Source organism: Sphaeramia orbicularis, chromosome 12 (genome assembly GCF_902148855.1).
Source record: "Sphaeramia orbicularis chromosome 12, fSphaOr1.1, whole genome shotgun sequence".
NCBI lineage: Eukaryota > Metazoa > Chordata > Actinopteri > Kurtiformes > Apogonidae > Sphaeramia > Sphaeramia orbicularis.
This window is the reverse complement of record NC_043968.1, coordinates 35061517-35084656: the sequence shown is the minus strand read 5'-3', so window position 1 is coordinate 35084656 and position 23140 is coordinate 35061517. Positions and strand designations below refer to the sequence as shown.

Genomic DNA, 23140 nt, shown 5'->3' with positions numbered 1-23140 from the left:
TGTCCATGGAATGGTATGTAGTAGTGTAGTAGTCTATTGTATTTACTATAATAATAATATATGTAGCTGGAAGGAAGTAGAATTAGCAGCAGTAAAAGTTTTAGTGAAGTTTTGTTAAATAATAATCACACTATCTAATTGAGGAATGTCATTGTAAGGTATAACACTGATTATTCTAATAAAGTAGTCAGTCCAAATCAAATACTGTAAGTAAACATTCTTACAAAACAGCCAGCTGTTTGTGAGCTAATTTTACAAATGCCTCTAAATCAACACAAATTTTAAGCTTACACATATTTCCACTCTTTCATTCATCAGGACTCCTCCCATCTAGCCGATGTGTGTCTGAATATGGTCTGAACAGAGTGGCTCTTGTAGCTTTGTTGACATAGTATGAGTGATACACACCCACATTCAGTCTGTGGATGAAAGCTCAGTCTGAAATCACAACAAAGCTACAGAAGAGGTCCTCACAAGGCAAATACATTTATTTATTTTTTTTTTTAGAAATCTTTATTATCATTTAAACCTTGTCTTCTACACAGTTCAACCCAAAGCAGGTTTTTTAGGAACTCTTTATTCAGTTCAAATCCTACTTTTGGTGCATTTCCACTGGAGCAGCATACATAGTAAACTAATTTAGTTTAGAACAAAGTGACATTTGACACATATGAGGTGTTGGCAGCATGCTAAGAATTAAATATTTAATGACTGGCATCAACAGTAGAAGAAATAACAGGAAATAAAAATGTAAGCAGTGCTTTTATGGACCAAGGACATAACCTCAACTTATTAATGAAGAGACAAAAACCGCAAACGGCTGTGAAGTCACTAAATCAGTTTTTATTCAGTACAGCATGTTCAATACAGGTTTGATGAAAAAAAAAAAAGTGACGACCCTGAACTGAGTACTCTCTTTAACAGTACAGACTGCGAATGGTGTCACTCAGTCCAGTCTATTTTTGGTTTGTATGATGAAAATACCAATGGTGATTAGATTTGGCATTTCAGCTGTAAATTTATTGTAGTTTACATTCATACTGGAGATCTAACCACCATGTTGTGATACCCTTCAATGAACTGGCTTTCACATCACCCTCCCATCTGTGATCTGACTCAAAGTGTCCATGTGTATAATCAACTTTTACCATCTCAAATGTTTTCTTCAAAAAAGAATTTAACAAAGACAATAAGAAAGAAAAGTATTAAATTACTACTGAAAAATACTACGAGCAGCTTGAACCTACAATTGAAACTTAAGACCTCAAACACAGCTCAAACAAAAATACTGATAATAAATCTAACTGTAGCCGTTTCTGGAGTTTAATTTATCAGTGCTCTAAAAGGTAAATCCTTGAAATGCTCTGTGAACAAATTTTGAACAAATTTTTGGAAATCCAAGACTCTTTTACTTATGTTTGTTGTAAAGCCGTTCTTACTAAAAAAAAAAACACAGAAATACATGGAAGATTATGAACTATGTAAAAATATTAAATCAGAAAATATAACTATGATTATATTACTAATATCATTATTTTTAATATTATTTAGATTGCAGCCAGTATAGCGCTCCAGCATAGTCCTTTAACTTTGCTCACACATGATGATACAAACTCTTTCAGTCACCTTTTGACTGGTTACATTTGAAATTGTTCATCAGCAAAACAAAAGAAGTTAAAACTAGACTTGTGCATCCGCTTGTCTAGAAAAACTTGTTGGATATACAGCAACTGTATCTGCTTTAAATGAAAACAAACATTATTTTCTGATGTTTACATTGTTCTGCTGTTCTGTTCTTGTTATTTCAATATCAGCAGCATAAAAATATTTCCGAGTCCAGTCTGCTGGTGTGATGAGCATCAGTTTCCCTTAAAAACCATCAGCGTTGTTGAGCAAAGGATCATGAGAAATGGCTGAGGAGCAGATGTTGTGTTGAAATACCAGGACATCCAAATGAAAGTCTTTACTCTCCTAAAAAAATATTTATAATAAAATAAAAAATATATAAAGTCTCTGCAGCCAGTCATGCTCTAGGCATTCTGAGGCAGGAGTGTCTGCGTTGACTGACAGGTGACTGAGGCTACGGCCTCTGAGCTAGGCGGCTCTTCCCTTCCTCCTGTTCGACCAGTTTAAAGTGAGTGTAAGAGAGGATCCCAGCCAGAGTACAGAGGATCCCCAACGCCTGAGAGGGAGGTAGATACACACACAGAGAAAACAAAAGACCATTAGAAATAAATTATCATTAAGTATTGAGGCCAGGAGAGTTTAAGAGTACAGAAAGACTGACCTGGTTGAGTGACAGCGGGTCCTGGAAGAGAACATACCCTCCAACCAGAGTGATGCAGAATTTAAAATGACCAAACATGTTGTAGCTTCAAACAAGAGTCAGGAGAAAAACACGTTATGTGAACCTGATGTTGAGTCACATCTCAACGGTTCAGTGTGTGAGGTTTAAGAGAATCTAACTGCACAAATGAAACACACTGTTGCCTTTGTAGTGTCACTATTGGTTCTCTAACAAAAAGTCAATTCACTACAACCTCACAACTAGTTGTCAGTGCATCTTACAAACTGCAACTTTAATTTAATCAAAAATAAATCCATACGATGTAGCCTATTTTTCGACGTTTTCCTGAAACCCTTAAGTTTTAATCTAAAACCACCCAAAACACCATCTTTAAAATACCAACAATCCCTTACATAAAACTGTTAAGAAGAAGATAAATCCTGTAAACAAACAAAAATAAAGACTACAAACTGTGAAGCTGAGACCACTTAAAAAAAAAAAGTACATAAGTCACACTAAATTATTTTAGCCCCTTCATTTAAGGATACGTGACAGCAGAGGTGTTCCCGATGATCCAGTAGATGGACAGGTTGACCAGGAATGCCACCACACCAGAGAACAGTACAGTTAACTGAGCAATGAGATGATTACAGTTAAACTCACAATCACTGAGCATTAGGCCTCAAAACAGCAGCACATGTTTGTGTGTTCTGTAAAATCTGACCAGTGCAGGTAGAGACCAAGGTCCAAATATTCCTCCTTCTCCAGTCAGTGGCTCGAACAGAGGGACGACACAGAGCAGGAAGCCTGATGACAGAGGAGCCTGACAGGAAACCACTGGGTTAACAACACTGTCACCATCACATCAGGAAAAGAAGGGAGGAACGCAAGCCTATTTAGTGTCAAAATGTGACTGCGCTGTACTTTGAAAACTAGAAAAGTTAAATGTTTTACTAAATACTGTACAAAACACACACTTAGATGATAATATAAATATTAGCAAACATTACTTTTGTATTAATAGCTATTTACTTAGATTCACTTAGACAGATTACAATTTTACAGTTCAGTTTTTCCACTTGAAAAAAATAATTTATCTACAATAAACACAACTTATATGATAACTTTTGTTTGTATATAAAAAGTAATTAATGTACAAGGAAAAATAAGGAGCAAATCTTCTCATACAAGTACATGCATTTAAAGGACCAAACTAGTAATTTAACATATTTAAGCCATATAATTACAATTGTTGTCCAGTAAGTGTCACAAAACACACAGTTTTAGCCCAAAGTATTCATGACCTGGCTGTAAAACAGTCTGTTTAACCTGGGACTCACAGCTTCACCTCAGCAAATTAATACACCTCCATAAATATTCACATATCACTCCAAGACTTTTTTACACTGTTCAAACTCCAAAATGAAAGTTAATGTCAATGTCATTTAGACATTACCAACACTCACATTAATATAAGCTGTAAACTCACATGATCTACTGGGCAGTGGCTTGACCCATTAAGACTGGATTGCACCAATAAGGATTAATGTTTAAACCCAATTAAATCACGGTTTAACTTTCCGTTCTGTTTCAACAAATCTTTCGACTCCAATTAAGAATGTGACCCAGTATTAGTGTTAAAAATTACGCCTGAGGAGGCTTTTAAATTGGCTGTGTTTCTGAAGTGAAGTGAGCAAAATAAAACGGAGTTAGAGGACAGACTGAAAAGTTCATTTTATGAAACTGCTGAATTCCCTTCAGCAGCATTACTCCTCTGGAGCTGATCAGGAAGACAGGAAAAAAAAGACAATGAAAGAAGAGCAATGTCTGTTATTTATTTCTCTATTTTTTTGTCCACACTGCTCCATTAATTCAATCACGTTTTCCTAAACACAGGAGAAATGTGGTCATATCTAATCTCTGACTTTTTACCTGTTTAACCAATAATTTAATATTTTGTCAAGGAATACAAATCTGAAAGTTAAGTGATTTCTCCATAGTTTTATACTTACCAAGTCTTAAGTGCCTGCTAATATATTTATTTATTTTAATATGATTAAAAAAGCATTTCAGTTTGCCATATAAAGGTGGATTTACTACACTGAGAGTCATTTTTAAGCAACTGGGCTTAATATCAAATCTAGATCTCATTTTTAACCTGATTTTCCTCAAATAGAGTTTAATAAATGTTATTTGTCAACATTAGCATCAGCATTTACAGCTGGTTGCAGTGTTTACAGGGCAATATGAGGAAGAGGAAATTTTCTATGTGAAATAAGCATTTTGTCACCACTGTCACGTGTTCTTTATCTATTAAACATCTTTAAAGTAATATTATGATGTGAGTCATTAAACTACACTCCACTATCTCTGTTTGTGTTGAGTCATACCTGATAGTACAGAAGCTGCATGGAGTTCACCTGGAGCTCATGCTGTTTTGCTCCAACCCACTGAGAGACAGACAATGAGAAAAAGAACTGCTTATTTTATTTCACAAACAACTTTGGCTTCTCCTATCTAATCTCAGTGTACACATTTACTCACCACTTGGTAAAGCGATGTCACCAGAACACCCAGCGATGCAAACACTGTACCGAGCAGGTTGAACCGCACATCATAGTAAGAGTTTAATATCACACCTAATGTTATAGGCACCTGGAGAGAGAGAGAGAGAGAGAGAGAGAGAGAGAGAGAGAGAGAGATATTGGTAGAGGACAGTGTCAAAGGTAATGTTTGTCCCTTATTCTAAACTCCATCCATTAATGTTATGAGACAAGATGTAATGAAATGAACTGGTTCAAATATATTGAAACTGTGAAGTAAAATAAATACTGAACTAAGATTAATACTTTATCAGACATATGGAAAACACAAAACCATTCTAAGCAATAAACCACGGTGTTCCAAGTGTGAACTTGATTGGTATATGTGCTGAGTCTTTCCTGCAGTGGCTCTTTCTGCCCTTGGCCATTTGCTACCAATCATCCTTTCCCTCCGTGCCTTTCACATCATTCTCCACTGCGTCTAATAAAGTCTGAACCTGCAAAAATGCCTTAAAAGACGACTACCGTTACAGCCGGCAAAGGTAATGACAAATCTGTTTTCAGAAATAAAATTTAAGATCAATTTAACATCTTTAAAATGTTTATACATCTGCAATGAATGTTGACACTGTCATAAAAATGTTCCAGATTTTTTATTTTGTTTTGGATACATGTCGTTAATTATCCTAGGAGTTTTTTCATATATTCAGTATAGAATTCACTCCAGTCAAACTCCAAAAATAATTAATTGATGAGGGATTACAATTCACATACTAATGAAGCCATTTAGTTCTGAGAGAGATACTTAAAAAGCTGTTTCTTGTAAATCTTACAAGATTGTAAGGTCTCATGAACTTAACAGAAGGTCATCAAAGTCCATGACATGGGCTGGAATAAAGAAGTAAAAAAAGCCACGGCTAAAGTGTTATCTGCACCTACTATGTTCAGATTATTACTGAAAAAGTGACTAAATATTTCTGTACCAGTGTCAGCTTGATCTTGGTGGAGAAGGTTTTCTTGTAATAGGTTGTCTGGATGAGGATGATGACTGGCGTGGTCATGGCTTTAGCCAGCTGGTACGTTCCTATCGAGTTGTTCTGCAGGGAAAGGTTGGTGAAGGCCACAAACCCACAGAAGCTCAGAGCCAACCACACAATTCTCCGGATTGGAAGGCTTTTCGGGGAGAAAATGTCCATTTTTTGGCAGACGTAGAGTCCCAGCCAGGTGACCACAAAGTGGATGAGGGTCAGGGTCATGTTGGGGAAGCCATAGTGGACATAAATCCACTTGTTGATGAAGACAATGCAGATGGAGGAGAATAGATTGACCAGCAGGCCAGCGATGAGGCGCTTGTTGGTTGACCAACTAAGCAACATTTCAGCCATGGTTCTGGAAGTTTCCTAGTTGACTTTAATTCAGCTGAACTTTGTTTAGCTACACTTTAATGTTCACACTGAAAAGCAGAAAAAACACATGTTAGAAGACCTTCAACTGCATGTATAATCAACAAGTAACACTATTCACCCTTGTTATATTTATCCACAAAACACATAGTTGTTTGTCTTTTTTGGTGAATTAACTTGTTTCGAGTTTGGGGATGAAACTGAACACATTTTGTTACAGTCTAAAGCAGTGTTTTTCAACCTTGGGGTCGTGACCCAACCTGCAGTCACCTGGAATTCAAATGAGGTCGTCTGAAATTTCTAGTAATTGATTAAAAAAAAAAAAAAATTACTAATAAAAAATATTTTAAATGATTCAATATATATTTCACTATAATTAAAACACTACACACTTTTCCTAATAAAAATAAAGTTAAAATAAATGCAGGATATAATATCTGAGAGGGCATATCTTGATTGACCCGATCAAGTGACCGTGTGCGTTACTACGCTTCAGCCTGTCACAGTCAGAAAACCAGACCAAACAGAGAATGGCAAGATTTCTTCACCCACCTGGCCCCACTAAGACACCAAAAAAGGTGCATTATATACATTATATAGCCTAAATGTCATCTACAATTAACATTTATTTGCAACATAGTATAGCTAACTATTACATGATCAAAAACAAATTAATTTTAGCAAAAAAGAAGACTCAGTTTTGAATGTCTGGGGATTGCCAGAAATTTGTGATGTTAAAATGGGGTCATGAGCCAAAAAGGTTGGGAACCACTGGTCCAAAATCATACCAAGTTTTTCATAATTTGGAAAATTTATGACAGTCTTCCACACACTATGGGTTCAGACAGGACACATGAAGGCAACACAAACATGGAGGAGAGAGAATATTATGCAGAACAGTCAGAAACATCTAACACAGATCTGAAATGCAGATTATGTTACAGAGAAGTCCACACGTGAGAACACTATGAGGCTCCGTGAAGATTCAAAATAAAAGGTGGAAAATACTAAAACATGAATCAGTATTTTTTATTTGTCAAGTATATGAGTTCACATGCAGTAAGAGACAGGTCTTTCCGCATGGTCTTTTTTAAATCAACTACTTGTTGATTGAATTTACAAAAAAATACATTTTGATATACAAAGTTGGGTACATGACATTTTGGTCATGACACACAGCTCTAAACTTATGCTTATGTGCTACTGGCTGAATGAATTACACAAGTCCAAGATTTTCTTCTAATGTGTAATAAACTGGCATAAACATGTAACACAACTTTCTGTCACTTGTGCATTTATTACTGTTACATTGTAGTGAATATTTTTTAAGGACATGCTGCTTAGTAAGTTTTTAACTGAGTTCTCTGATGCTTTGAAAAGTAAGTGGGTTTAATTCACTACAACTGTCCAGAAGTAGACCATTTAGAATACAGAAATACACACACACATTATTTCTGCTTTGAATAGAACACACAGAGTTCATTTTACCCACAGCCTTTAGTCTCTAGACTGTCTTATCTGTCTGTCTTTCAGTCAGTCTGTCTGTCTGTCTGTCACACTGCCACGCAACAAGAAAAGTTTACCTGGGGTCTCCATCTTCCATCCGCCTCCCCCTCCTCAGCTCTGGGTCTTCCCCTCAGCCTGTCTCCGCCTCAGGCCCGCAGGTTACCGGGCTGTGTGCGCTCCTTTCCCCGACTCCCGGACCAGCAATCTCGTCCTGTGTTCAGAGGAGTCCCGACAGCTGTCCTGGAGGATTTTCTTCCCTCCTGTCCTGCAGAATCCACCCGTGGTGTCAGGTTCAAACCCGCCCTGTGTGTTCCTGTTTCCTCTGTGTTTGACTCTGTTTCATGTGCTGTGCGGATCAACAGCGGCCTCTAGTGGACTGGAGGAGCAGGACAGCAGCGGTCGAGAGGAAACTACAGAGAGAAGTATCCTCCTGAGACCCAGCTGTGCATTTTTGTCCTCTGTAGGGGACAAAAGATTCACAGTTTTACTTAAAAAAAAAATGCTGTCCATTGAAAAGGACATTCTATGAAAAAATTAGCCCTTTCATGCATAGTGGTCACTTCAGTGGACAGTTACTCAACAGCTGTTATCTTGTATTTTCATGGGTTTTGTTGTTTCAGTTCCGTATCAGCCAACACAGTGGACGCTTATGCACCATCCCATACACTGACATTCATACCATTACAATAACTTTGCTGTTCTTGATAAACCTGATCTGCAGTGACATGTTTGAGTGTAAATCAATTGCTAATAAAAATTGGGAATATGATAAAAACATCAGACTAGCTGCATTAAAAATGTTTTGATATTGTATATCACTTTCTGATATTCAAAAATTACACACATGGTGTCCAGCAGAGTGGACATTTTTGGAACTCCACAAAAAATCATGAAGGTAGATTTGTTTCTTTATTGCTTTAACCAAAAAAAATATTTTCATAAAAAAAATCAATCAATCAATCAATCAATCAATCAATCAATTTAAAAAAAAATCACTTCAATCAAGGAAAAAAAAGTGTTCAAATGCAGCTTTTTGGATTGTAATTTTTTTTCATTCAAACACTTTTTTAATTAAAAATTTTTTTTTTTTTTTTTTTAGTTAAAACAATAAAGAAACAAATCTACCTTCATAAAGAACAGGTTTATTAAAAAAATCAATTGCATTGTTTTTTCATGCCTAAAGAGGAATAAAAACACTTAGGAAAAAAATCTTGACTAATGTTCTCATAATTCACGCATGAAAGGGTTAATAAAATGAATAAAAATAATTTTAAAAATGTATCTGAAAAAACTGTTGCATTATGCAGTGTCCAATCAAGACAACTGATTAATGTAAGAAAGGCAAAACTTTCACTTTTCTGGGTCTCAGGAGGATATGGCAAGACCTACCACAGTGATGAACTGGTCAGAATATGACTATGTTCATGTACAGTCACGGAAAAAATTATTAGACCACCCCTTGTTTTCTTCAGTTTCTTGTTAATTTTAATGCCTGGTACAACTAAAGGTACATTTGTTTGGACAAATATAATGATAACAAAAAAGAAATAGCTCATGAGAGTTTAATTTCAGAGCTGGTATCTATCCATTTTCCACGTTTTTTTGATAATAACCAAAATCACTTCAGTTCTTACATCAGTATCTATGGAATTGTACTGCCAAAAACAGTGTTTTTAGACATTCCATGTTTTCTTTTCTATCTGTTTTAGTCACATGATACACACAGGAGTTAGGACTTGATTGCATAACCATTGTTTTTAATGACTTTTGATGGTCTAATAATTTTTTCCACGACTGTTTATAGAGTTTACGTGTATATACTTTCTTTTTTCTTATTTTGCTTTTCTTACTTTTTTAAAATTTGTACAGCTCTGGAACTATTAAGAGACCACTGCAATGCCCTCTGAAATCACCATGTCTGCATGTATGACAGCCATTCCATTCCTGTTTCTGTTGAATTCAAACACAAACACACCTTATTCTACTGAATAAACATCTGATCCATGTCTTATTTAAGAAGGAGAAGTATAGAAACCACTACTGTGGCCATCACTATCTTCCTACAATAGGCAAAAACAGTGCTATTAGTACTGCAAAAGTAACTGGAATCCAAAAGTAACTACTGAAAACTACTGGACTTCTGCTCTGACAATGTTCCCAAACTCTGAGGACTGGTTTTTCTATCAGGACAATGCTCCTGGCCTCAGCTAGGCCAATAAAGGTGTGGATGACGGACCACCAGATGTAGACCCTGTCATGGCCAGACCAGTCTGCAGACCTGAACCCACTTTGAAAACTTCTGGAGGAACATGGATGGTCATAAACCATGGAACATGTCTGAGCTTCTTGAATTTCTCTGCCAGGAGCTGCATAAAGTCATCCAACAGCAATGGAAAATCAGGGTTATTCCATTAAATACTGACGTCTGAACTTTTACCAAGTTACAACATTAATACGGTGTTGTTTAGAAATGAAAATGAACTGGTTTTCTTTGCATTATTTGAGGTCTGAAAACACTGCATCTTTATGTTATTTTGACCACGTGTCATGTTCTGCAAATACATGCTCTAAATAACAATATTTTTATGTGGAATGTGGGAGAAATGTCATCAGTAGTTTAGAGAATAAAACAAAAATATTCATTTTACTCAAACACATACCTATAAATGGTCAAATCCGAGAAAGTGATAGTTTTGCTGTGGTCTCTGATTTTTTTCCAGAGCTGTGTGTTGTATTTATAATTTACTAGAGAGGCATCATCTGTCTGCAAAGGATTACTCATACGTCAAGAAGAATTTGATGTCAAACACAGCAGCACACTGTCCCTCTGATGACAAGCACATCAGAGGGACAGCTTAGGTTGGATGTTTTGGGGACAAAGTGACATAGGCTAGATTGAGATGGTTTGGACAAGTGAAGAGGAGAAATAGTGGATTCATTGGTAGAAGAATGATGAAGCTACCAGGCAGAAGGAAAAGAGGAGGAGGTTGGTGTGAAAGAAGAAGATGTGGGGCTCAGGGTCAGATGGAAACAGATTTACTGTGGCAACCCCTGAAGAGAGCAACTGAAAGTAGTAGAAATGAAAATTTAAATCTCTGACTGTAGCTAATTATTACATTTCTACTGAAGAGGATTAGGGCCCTGGAAAAAAAAACATTAAGGTTCAGTATATTTATACTATACAGGGTGGGGAAGCAAAATTTACAATGAACATTTAGTTGTTTTTTCTCAGCAGGCACTACGTCAATTGTTTTGAAACCAAACATATATTGATGTCATAATCATACCTAACACTATTATCCATACCTTTTCAGAAACTTTTGCCCATATGAGTAATCAGGAAAGCAAACGTCAAAAAGTGTGTGATTTGCTGAATGCACTCGTCACACCAAAGGAGATTTCAAAAATAGTTGGAGTGTCCATAAAGACTGTTTATAATGGAAAGAAGAGAATGACTATGAGCAAAACTATCACGAGAAAGTCTGGAAGATACTATTAAAGAAGAATGGGAGAAGTTGTCACCCGAATATTTGAGGAACACTTGCACAAGTTTCAGGAAGCGTGTGAAGGCAGTTATTGAGAAAGAAGGACACATAGAATAAAAACATTTTCTATTATGTCAATTTTCTTGTGGCAAATAAATTCTCATGACTTTCAATAAACTAATTGGTCATACACTGTCTTTCAATTCCTGCCTCAAAATATTGTAAATTTTGCTTCCCCACCCTATATATTATAAAGTCAGAATTCTGAGAAAAAAAATCTGAATTCTGAGTTTTTTCTCAGAATTCTGACTTTAATCTCAGAATTTCTGGCTTTTCTCTTATATAATAATAATTGTAAAAAAATATGGGACCTTAATTTAAATTATTTTGTCCAGTGGCCCTAATCCTCTTCTGTACATTTCACTTATACTCTGTATGTTAAATATGTTTGTCTTATGCATATATAGCCAAGTGGAATAAAGTATTCTACTACATACTTAAATAGAGGAATATTCTACCCAAATATTCATCACCTTTACATGAACAAATAACGTTATGCTCCATATATTTTCAAATAGTAGACCCATCCTCACTGAACTATGCATGTAATACATATAAAGATTAAAAATATATTTTCCAGTTTATTTAAATACATTGTACAGATTAACACTCATGCAGTGGACTTCATCACACACATTTAAAATAGAAAAACATGGTGAAAGGAAAAGCTCAGTTATGTGTTACCGAATTTTGATCTCAGAATCAAGAGACACCCTTCAGTATTAATTGGTCTTTCGGTGTACAATGAACAAATAATGAACCCAGAATTAAAAGATTCAAGTGGCTTTTGATAATATTTCACATCAGCAGGTGTCCACATGGTGGCGCAATCTCACATCGAGACCGTTTAAAAGCCAACATTATGTTCAGTAGAAGAAGACAGCTGTTAAACCTCGTGAAGCGGGAACTGACAGCTCACCTCCACCATGGACTGGTAAATAATAAAACATATATAACAATTACATTTCAAAAAAGAAGTATTTATTACATCGCATAGTGTCGGTATCTGTTTAGAGACGTAAACGTCTAATTGTTAGCTGAACCGTGAAGTCCGCTACAGCTTAGGCTTCAGTGCTAGCTGGGGCTAATCATGCTAACCGTGCTAATGCTGCCGTTCAGTATCAATACAGGTGCTAATCAGTCAAACTGAGTACTGGTTTGTAAACAGTTGACAGGTGCGGCTAGTAATATTCAGAGCTAAAAATGGAGTTTTACAAGAACAGGTGGTAGTCAGAGACTGATCATAGGTGATACTAAATTCTGTGTTTGACTGATAAGCTGCTAAAGGTCGTTTGATTGCCAAAACCATCGTGAAACAGCATAAGTTGAGTCGTGAAGGTCTTTACTACTTAGTTACATGTGTTTCAACAAATACATTTTGTTTGTGCTCCAGTCTGATTATTCATCATTAATAAATGTTAAGATTATTACTTAGATTGTTCTTAAGAGTACCTGGGTGTTGTTATCAACGTCTGTCTGTTTTATAAACTTAAATATAATTGAATGTAGTCAGCAGTGAAAACATTAACAGACTAGAAGCACTCGGAGAGCGCAGACCTCCGCCAAGGCTGATCAGTGCCCCCCCCCCGTGGGCCCCCCCACCCCCGATCACCACCAAAATTTAATCATTTCTTCCTTATCCCATTTCCAACAAACCCTGACAATTTCATCCAAATCTGTCCATAACTTTTTGAGTTATGTTGCACACTAACGGACAGACAAACAAACAAACAAACCCTGGCAAAAACATAACCTCCTTGGTGGAGGTAATAAGTACTGAAAATTGGCATTAACCCAGAATATTTGCTCTGTATCCTTAAGAGTGTGTGTTTGGTTGTCACTTTATTTCTTTTTCTGTTTTATAGATTGAGCATTGTGATTCAACCAATTTTATTCAAGTTACATATTTGTGTATCTGTCTTTTGCCATACAAAATCTATAACTGTTAAATTGATTTGTCATCATACTAGATACAGATAAACTTTAATCAAGAGAATCACTCTGTGCTTTTTTCTGTTTTACATTTCTCTTAAATGTTTGCTTGCCACGATCACATAAGGACGCTAAACTACACCTGACAGAAATGTGATGAATTTTTGGTAGTTGGCTTATTTAATTCAAATGCTTCCTTGGGCTTTTCCTTCAGGGGTCAGAGTGAGCTGCCATCTCCAGTTGTTCGAGATGATGAGGTGACAATTGCTGCCCGCAGGAGGAGGAAGAAGGTGGCCTGTATCCTGTATCAGGGAAATGTTTGTGTGCTTTCCTTGAAGCAGACCTGTTGCCGTTAATTTTTGGAATAACAATTATTATGAAATCCAGAGGGAAAAAGACAGTCCTTTCTGGACACTACCTTTGCTGTCACTTTTTTAAAGCAACAGGCTTTGTTGAGAAAAATAGTTATTGAAAACAACAGAAAACAGCAGTTGTTGATCTACCACTGCCTCAGATGGTTTGTGTATTGTGTTACTCTCTATTATGTTTTAATACACTGGCTCTGAGCCAAACAAACAAATAAATCAAGGTAGCAGTTGAGTTAAAATTGCATATGGTAGTCCTGGAATGCATGTGTGCATCATTTCTTTTAAGCAAAGATAAATTCAGCATTGGAATGACTTATATACTGTGGGGGATAGTTTTAGATGAAACAAACAAATTAATGGTGCTTTATATGGTAATTGTGAATTGTGCCCTAATATTTAAACTTTTTTTTTTTCGTGTTTTTGTTTTGTTTTTTTTTCAGATAGCCATAACCCAAAGAATACTATGGACTTTTTACACTAAATTTTGCTTAAAAAGTCTTTGCTTCATACAGGAAAAATACTGTTGATTTATTACCATCATTCATTAATAACAGCCAAACTGTCAGTGTTGTTATTTTTCTGACCGCTGTTCTCAGTCCCATCACCAGGCAGTGGCAGTCCCACTGCATCTGCAGTTACACCAGCCCGCTCTCTGCTGAAGAACACACCTGCATCATTGTTCAGACAGGCGGGTATGACTAACCCTCACACACCGATCAAGCACATTATAGATTTTCTTTAATGAGAGTCATATTTCACCCACTGTCATCTCGTGGCTTTTTCTTTTAGTGACACCCAGAGTCCCAGATGTTTCCTCCATTTTGGGTCCTGGAGGTCGGACGCCTCGATACATGCATACACCCAGAAGTGTACATGGCAGTATGGTGAGATCCAAATGAACACACTTACTGTCTTAACCAAAAGGAAATAAGGAAATTGTAACATGAATTGTGATCAAATAAATCCTTTGAATGATTTTGTGTAGAATCTGGATGAGAGTGATTGGACCAACAGCATGTACACATCACCTGTGTCAGGACTGGAGAACACCAGCTTCTTCACAGATGATATTGCCAACTTAAGCTCTGCCTTATTAAAGGAAGACGACCCAGGAGAGGCTGGTGAATAAAATGCACACAGAAGACACTGTCTGTCAGCCTGCTGTGTTTATAAACACATATATTAACACTACTTTTTGGTTGTTTGATTTCAGCGGCTGCCAGTCTTTTCCCAGAGTTCCTGGCTTCCTTTCTGAAACATTCTTCCTCTGCAGTGTTTGAACTTCTGGAGGATTACCAAAATGTTTGCCAGGAAAAGGTGAGCTCTGCCTGTTTGTGACTCAGATGTTTGCAAGCATCAGATAGATAGATAGATCAACTGAGAGAGTAACTGGAAAATAAATTATCTTCAGAAGAGAGTGGAACTTCTGAGAGGAATATAAAAATGGCTGGTGTATGCTTTTTCAGGTGGACGTGTTGCAGTCTGTTGTCCTCAGAGCAGGTCAGAACAGTAAAACGGCAGGAGTCCGGTGGCTGCTGCAGCAAGAGAGTTGCACCTGGAGGCTGATCAGCTCACTGTACAGGTACCTGCTGGAGTAACTTCTGAAGGATTAGCTGTGTGAGTGGCTGACTGCTCCTCTCTGATTGATCATGTGTCTGTCTCTACAGAGATAGGGTTCAGTTGGCGCTGGAAGATGACATTATGACAGATCTTGGTGTAAGTAACATTTTCTGTGACTAAAGGGTGTTGACAGCAAACACACTCACACATATTCTGTGGTAGATTTATAGTTCTGTCACCTCCATGTTTTCTCCTCATGTCAGTGCTTCAGCATCACCTTTTAACATGTAACATAACTCTCAAAAGCCTGCTCTTTTTTGATTGTTAGTAACAAAAGCTCATGAAGCTTCAGCGTTGCCACTGTTGTTTATCATTTGGTCTGAAATTAGCCAGATAATGAATCAAACACCTGTGGATGCTCTATTAAATAATTTTTTTGTGCGTGTAGGTTCCTAGTGAGAGCGAGAAGGTTGTGGTGGAACAGCTGTTTCAGCGAGATGCAGTCATACGACAAAGCCAGGTAACAAACACACATACAAATGGAGAAAATACATCAAAGACAAGAATTACTCAGTGTAATTATACAAAGTGCGAACCTTCACTCTGAGTATGTACAACATTTGAGAGAGGCTGAAGCCTTCTTAACATTTTCCAGTTTGATCATTCATTAAGATGCTCATCCGTTAGTTAATGAAGGCCCAGTCTCCAGTGCTTTGCGTGTTTATCTTGTTTTAATTCATGAATGTGGCAGAGTGAGAATATGATATTTTTGCCCTAGTGCACAGCAGAAAAAAAGTTGGCTGTAGTTGTCATTGTTATTTACTAACTGGTTATTCTGTTGCAGCTGGTTGTTGATTGGCTGGAGAGCATTGCCAAGGATCAAATTGGAGACTTTTCCGATAATATAGAATACTATGCCAAGAATGTGTGTTGGTGAGTACAAGAGGTAGTAGTTATTTAGATTAGCAATGAGTACAACTGGGAATAATGGAACAACAAACTGTGTTTGTGTGTTAGGGAGAACACTCTCCATGCCCTGAAGCTGAGGAGGAAGAGTGGTGCTGCCTTCACTGTTCCTCTGGTCACTGAGCTGGTGAGGCTTGTTACCATGGTAATGACCATAAATTCATCCTTGATATTTATAAAAACTTAATGTCTGGATGTGTTCAGGACCCAGACGCTCCCCTCCGGCAGCAGCGTCCCCTGGCTGATCTTGACAGAGAGGACGATGCTCGACTTCTGAAGAACCTGTTCACCCTCATTAGAGCAGGCATGACAGAGGAGGTAAAGAAAAACAAATACTTCATGTCCTCAAATGAGTCTGTTTTACTTGACTTTCACAGATTTTTAACTAACCCTTCAAGTTAGGTCTGATAGTGGAAACACTGCTAGTTTCTCTAAATATTTGATTATTTGATCATGTGTTTCTAATCTGTGTGTCTGTCCAGGCTCAGAGGTTGTGTAAGCGCTGTGGTCAGGCCTGGAGAGCAGCTACTCTAGAAGGCTGGAAACTGTATCACGACCCAAACATGACATCAGGTAACCTTTGAACCTTGTCTTGACATTAAATGAAAGACCCCCACAGAGCAAAATCTGTCTAAAACAACAATGAACACTGAATTAAGTTTTACCAGGTGAAATCCCCCTGCTTATTATTTCCATTAAAACATCTCCTCTAAATGTGTGTTTAGTGTCAATAATAGGGGACATAACCTACAGACCTTGTTCACTGCAAAGTGTATTTAAAAGTTAGTTAGAGAGACAATGGAGACATTATGAGGTTGTAGAAATCCGAGTTTTGCACAAAATCATTACATTGTTCCCTGATATTTCTATACAGAAACACAGTGTAGGAAAGAAAAAGAGTTGGTTTGGAATTAACTTTAGAAAATATTCACCTGATTTGTGTTACATTAATGACTGAGTGGCTTCAACTTATCCTATTAATTATTCAGCTGTCTTTATTACACTAATAACGAAATTGCGTCTGTATGAATGTATCCACTCCACTGAGGTCTCTTTCTGTCTAAATGTCTTTGTCTTCTGTCTTTCCCCCCTGCAGTGAGTTCAGAGCTGCAGCCGGTTGAAGGAAACCCACAAAGAGGGATCTGGAAAGCCTGCTGCTGGAGGATGGCTGAGGAGGTACAGCATTACTACACACCTTTCACTTAGTGCAACTCATTCCTTGAGGATAACAGAATGAAAATTTACACTCTATACAATAAAACAACAGTTACCAAATTAAATGTAGATTGATTTGATAGCTTCCTCTGTATGTTGCTAGAAGATACTGTGTGATAATCTTTTTTCAAAGAGGAATCAATGAGCTTTATGAAGTTTTATCATCATGATAATAATAACCAAACATGAATAAAGCTAAAACTACAGTACTATGTTCACCCACTATTTATCTTTTTAGGAGCAGTTAAACAGATATGAGAGGGCAATCTACGCCAGCCTGAGTGGAAACCTCAAACCGGTAATTTAACAATCTTGTATTTCTGTTTGTGAAATGTGTTACCATATATTTATTTCACTATGTTACTCTGTAAATAACAGGATGTACACACGGTGTATGCATTGGCATTCGTGTCCCTCTCAGATAAAAAATTATCTCTTTATTGATCCTCCAAATGTTTTATCCAATGTAATCATGAGCTTAGAACTGAAATTGAAACTTCTGTAGCTGCATTAACCTGACTTATGTGTCAGTAGATACTTCGTCTTTGTCCAAAATCATCTACTCTTTAATAATAAATATTCAACAGTTCACTCTGTTACTCTTAGTAAACACTAGTAGAGGCGCAAAAATTAATCTGCACCAATAAGAGACCTTATGAAGTCGAGCTCAGGTCATCTTAAGTTAATTATATTTTCTACTGTTGCTGTTCAAAGTCTGTATAACTTCCATTTTAAAATGGCTATCTTCTCAGGACATAATTACAAACGTTTCTAAAGCCTATCATTTAAGTCTCAAAAGCTTTAAAAAACCTCTTTGATTGTGCCACAGCAGTGATGAAGCAGTTTTGCAGGAGAACATACACACAACAATAATTGTCTGTTTCTTTTAAGCTCCTTGTGGTGTGTGAATCATGGGAAGACTGCGTTTGGGCGTATTTCAGAGTAATGGTTGATTCGCTGGTTGAAAAGGATCTGATGTCATCAGGCATGGCCCACCAGGAAGTGGAAACATTACCACGAGAATATCTGGAGGCCAAGTATGTGACACACACACACACACCCACACACACACACACACACACACACTGAAACACAGCAGAAATGTGAGTAGATTGTAGAGTGTTTTGAAGAGTGTTCAGTAAGTTATGATCTTAACACAATCCTAAACTAGTATTCTTTCTGATGCGTTTGTTTTGTCTTGTCTTTTTACCCAGTTGGACAATGGAAAAAGTATTTGAGGAACTTCAAGCCTCAGAATTAAAGGTACACGCACAGACACACACTAAATACTGGGGGGTCATGGCTGAATATGGCTACTGAGTTACAGTACTAAACACACCACTATCTTGGCCTCTCTGTGTGCAGAGGGTGCTGGAGGAGAACAGAGAGCATTACCACGTCATCCAGAGGTTTGTGATCTTGGGAGACCTGGACGGTAAGACCCGCTGACCTCTGAATAACCTCTGCTCCTCCAACACATATCTTTACCATTAAACATCTGTCTGTGTCTCATTCATAGGTCTGTTGGATGAGTTCTCTGATTGGCTGACATCCTCTAAACCCCTCCCCTTCCACCTGCTGCGTTTCATGACTCACCTCCTGCTGTTTTTCCGCTCTTTGGGTTTGGCACTGAAGGTATAGTTGAAACAGAAATAAAATTAATTCCAAGGGGTTCCCAAATTATAAACTATGAAACCTTTTTTTTTTTTTAAGTCGGCCATTGACTAAGGTATCATCCTGTCTAAAGGGACAATATGCACAAGTGTATTTATCTAATGATCCCTCTTTCACTCTCTCAGGAGGATGTTTGTGTGGATGTGTTGAAGGCATATGTCTCCCTGCTGATTCGGGATCAGCAAACTGACCTTGTGGCAAGCTATGTTAGTCAACTACCAGCTGATCTTGCTACTGCACAGTACGCCACATTCCTAGAAACCATTAATCAGCCAGAGCTCCGCCCTCGCTGCCTGCAACTTGCAACTGAAGCAGGTGAGAATGAAAATGTTAATTTGCACACAGAGATGAGTAACAAGTCAAAATTTGTTGTAAAGAAATTGAATATTTGTTTGTATAGGCCTGGATGTGGCTGCAATAACCAAACTTGTGGTGGAGACTGTGAGAGAGAGAGATGAGACGGAGTTTACACACCATAACCAGGCTCTAGAGAGTGGAACTACAAAGGTAAACAAAAAAACCGACCTAAAAGCAACCCTTGTTCAACGTATCTAAAAACAGCGACACTAGTATTCAGGATTGACCTTTTACCACTAAAAGGAAAAATTAGCTTTGGAAGATATAACCCCTAATAGCAAAGATGCACAAATGGACATAACTGTAAGAACTGTTGCAATGCACTTTAATTCAACACCAACTTGTATCTATAAGCAAAACAAAGAACATTTAACAATTTTGAAAGATTTTTGAGCTGAACTATTTTACAAATTAAATATGCATCACAAGCTTTATTTTTGTGTGTGACCCTGTTACACGAACAAGCAACATCTTGCATTTTGGGAATAGTTCATTCCTTTCCCCCACATTTAATTGGCTGTTGGAAAGGGTAAATAGCAATTATTGCATTAAATATAATTTCACTGCCACTAAAAATTAAATGAGAAGTTGTATTAAGACGGAACTAAAAGTTGTTTAGTTTTCTTCATCTAACATGAACTACTGACAAACCAGAGTAAAAAAGTGACTCTGCTTGGACAGGAGGATGAAAGGAAGATAGATGTCATTGACTGGCTGCTGTTTGATCCTGCCCATCGAGCAGAGGCCCTAAAACAGTCCAACGCCATCATGAGGAAGTTTCTGGGTACGTCTGACTTGAGTGTCTGCCTTTCAGTCATAGACAGTCAGCACCGTGATGCATTGCAGTGCTGACTGACTGTCTGTCTGTCTTGTCTCAGCTCTGCAGAAGCATGACGCAGCCAAGGCAGTTTTCTCTAAAGTTCCTGAGGATTCAATGAGGGAGATTTACTGCCAGTGGACAGGCCTCAGTGAGAACACGTCCCTACCTGCTGAGGATGAGAATGCCATCAGAGAACACCTATGTATCAGAGCCTATCTGGTATGTTCCCTGTCTTTGTATTTGTCAGAAATTAGCAATGGATTTGGACATACCAACTTGACTGTAGTCTTTGATTTTTGGATTGTTTGCAGTGCTGTATGTTGTGTATGTTTAATATAAATGTGTCTCTTAATGGTCACACAGGAAGCCCACGAAGCCTTCACCGATTGGTTTAGCCACAGTAGCTCTGCCCCGCAGAAGCCAACACCTGCCCCTGAGGCCAAATTCACAGAGCGTGTGGCCAATGAGATGAGGGAGAAAGAGTACCAGGTATTCACACATGGACATTGTTATGAATTAGTTGTATTATTTGATTAGGTTCATATTTAATTTTTATTTGGCTTTATTTTATTGTCTTGACTGAATGAAAAAACAATTATTTATTCCCTTGGGAATGAATAAAGTTGATTTGTATTTTTTATAGATACTTTTTACTTTGAAAAAGTTCTCAATGTTATTGTACCTTGCAATAGTAATAATAATATAAATAATTATAAATAAATAAATGCAGCATAATAAATAATCCACTTGATTGAGTCGGTTGAGTATCATGTTTTTTTATTTGTCAGGCTGCTCTGTCTGCATGGTCTTGCCGTTTGGACGTTCTGACTGAAGATGTGAAAGAAAGAATCTACAACGTGTTGCTATTTGTAGATGGAGGATGGATGGTCGACAACCGACAGGTTATTATTTACTACCCAACATATGAAGTATACACCCCATATGACCACATCATGTTTAGAAGACCTCCATAAGTAACTTCATACATACTAGCCATTGCCTGGGAATAGGAAAATAAAAATATTAAGTCAAGTAATTTTTTTTTTGTTTGTTTATTTGTTTAATGATGATTTGTTGATGTGTTTTTAGGATTCAGAGCAGGACTCAGATCGCAGCCACCAGATGACAGCGCTGCGGTCTCTTTGTCTGCCTCGCCTCAGTTTCCTGCTGCTCAGCGTGCTGCAGAACTCGTCCAGACACCAGGAGGCGCTACGACTAGCTGACATCATCTCATCTGACCAGCATAGTCTCTACCAGGTAACTAACCCATATAAGCTGTCCACTTACACAGACACATGTATGAATGTGAATGTGTCTGCGTACATACCAAGGGACATTGACTTCAGCTCCTCAATGAAGCCAGTTGGTTTAGAAGGAGAGCATTGGTGGTCAAGCAAATGAATGGCAAGGACTAACATTGATTTAAAAAAAAAAAAAAAAAAAAGAAATGAAAAAAAGGGTTTAGTGCATTCAATTTGAAATAAAATATGTAACACCAAAGTGCCATATCTCTTCTTTGATTTCAGTAGGTTTACATCAGTATACCATATGTGATTATATAGGCCTAATATAGTTATCAATTTAGTATCCTAAGAGTACATGGGCAAATGAATCATTTCAAGTTCACAAAAACAGCTTGCAAATGGCTGAGACTTTATTTTCAATTATTGCCATTTTTTGTGGGGTGCAGTTTTCTGTCACCAAGAGGATTGAAGAGGTGATGATGTAAGTGATGAAGGTAATGATGAGCAACAGGAAAAGCTAATTACTGGTAATCATCATGCCTGATCTTCTACATTCAATAGCACTTTGATAATAATCAGCCCTGTTCCTTGATGATGTACCGCAGCTGCCATTGTTGGTTCTTTCTCTGATAAATATGGTTGTTTTCATCACAGTATTTTTTTTTAATGGCCTTGTCTCCCCTCCCCCTAAAATTCAGGTTTTCTCCAAAGAAGAACTGAGGAGGTTTCTTCAGAAGTTGAGGGAGTCTTCTCTTGCTTTGCTAGACCGAGGGCTTGATCCACTGGGATACGAGTTACAACCATAAATACACACACACACACACACACACACACACACACACACACACAGAGAACAGTGTTTTATCGCTGTGGTTTTTCTTATTGTGTTGTTCACTTTTTTGCAAAATAAAAGTATGTGTTTCTTGTAGTGGCTGAGTGTGAAGTTTCTTTAAAGTCCTAATAATTTTCTTGAACTCCACAATACTACATTTCACTTGTGCTGTACTTTGTGTCGCCCTGGTCATAGAAATCACCAGAGTCAAAGTACTCTGGCCGAAAAAAGTCCTCACTAGGATTTAACTAATCAAATAGTTCTTTGGATAATAACTACAGTGACTACTATGTTTCAGCTGCAACAAGTTCTTCACCCCTAACTGGTGCAGTGAGTAGCTTCTCATTTCTCAGCCATCAGTTTGATGGAGAACATAAAGATTGGACAATGCCAGGATTCATTGGTCTCATTGGGTCTTTGAGAGAGCATGAGATATTCTCACATGAATTGCTAAATGCAGATTTCAAACCATAACCCCTTTGGGAACATGCAGGAGAAGACTTGACACATGGGCCTGATTCCTAGCATCAATACAAGATCTTGGTCTAAAATGAAGTCTGGACAGAAATAAATGTGACAGAATAAACAATGTCTCAACAAATGTGCCCTGTAATCAATACTCAAGGTGGTCTATAGAAACATTGTGTAGGATTTTTACCTCTGCCAAGAAACAGCAGAGGTTATGTTTTTATCGAGTTTATCTGTTTGTTTGTTAGCAAGATAACTCAAAAAGTTGTGGACGGATTTGGATGAAATTTCCAGGAAATGTTGATACTGGCACAAGGAACAAATGATTAAATTTTGGTTGTGATGGGGGGGCTGATCTGCTTTGGCAGAGGTCTGTGCTTTCCGAGTGCTTTTCTAGTTTTCAAATATATTAGTAACATT

The 23140-nt window shown here is 37.5% G+C and overlaps 2 protein-coding genes across 2 annotated transcripts; one reads left to right on the top strand and one right to left on the bottom strand.

Moving 5' to 3' along the window:
• Positions 1–818: 818 nt before the first annotated feature.
• slc35e3 (solute carrier family 35 member E3) lies at positions 819–8049 on the bottom strand. Its single transcript, XM_030149581.1, has 8 exons — positions 7817–8049; positions 5814–6283; positions 4832–4942; positions 4678–4737; positions 3012–3110; positions 2836–2918; positions 2288–2372; positions 819–2182 (listed from the first exon to the last, which is right to left on the bottom strand). Exons 2-8 carry the CDS (start codon positions 6213–6215, stop codon positions 2081–2083), a joined length of 942 nt encoding a protein of 313 aa, XP_030005441.1. The 5' UTR covers positions 6216–6283; positions 7817–8049; the 3' UTR covers positions 819–2080.
• A 4161-nt stretch (positions 8050–12210) lies between these two features.
• nup107 (nucleoporin 107) lies at positions 12211–22348 on the top strand. Its single transcript, XM_030149579.1, has 28 exons — positions 12211–12218; positions 13431–13513; positions 14181–14276; positions 14374–14468; positions 14570–14705; positions 14798–14901; positions 15051–15166; positions 15252–15300; positions 15593–15664; positions 15989–16077; positions 16162–16237; positions 16315–16428; positions 16593–16683; positions 17207–17286; positions 17564–17623; positions 18217–18362; positions 18540–18588; positions 18691–18760; positions 18845–18960; positions 19125–19314; positions 19400–19506; positions 20038–20140; positions 20235–20395; positions 20540–20665; positions 20965–21078; positions 21266–21433; positions 22119–22228; positions 22259–22348. Exons 1-27 carry the CDS (start codon positions 12211–12213, stop codon positions 22224–22226), a joined length of 2727 nt encoding a protein of 908 aa, XP_030005439.1. The 3' UTR covers positions 22227–22228; positions 22259–22348.
• The last annotated feature ends 792 nt before the right edge of the window (positions 22349–23140 follow it).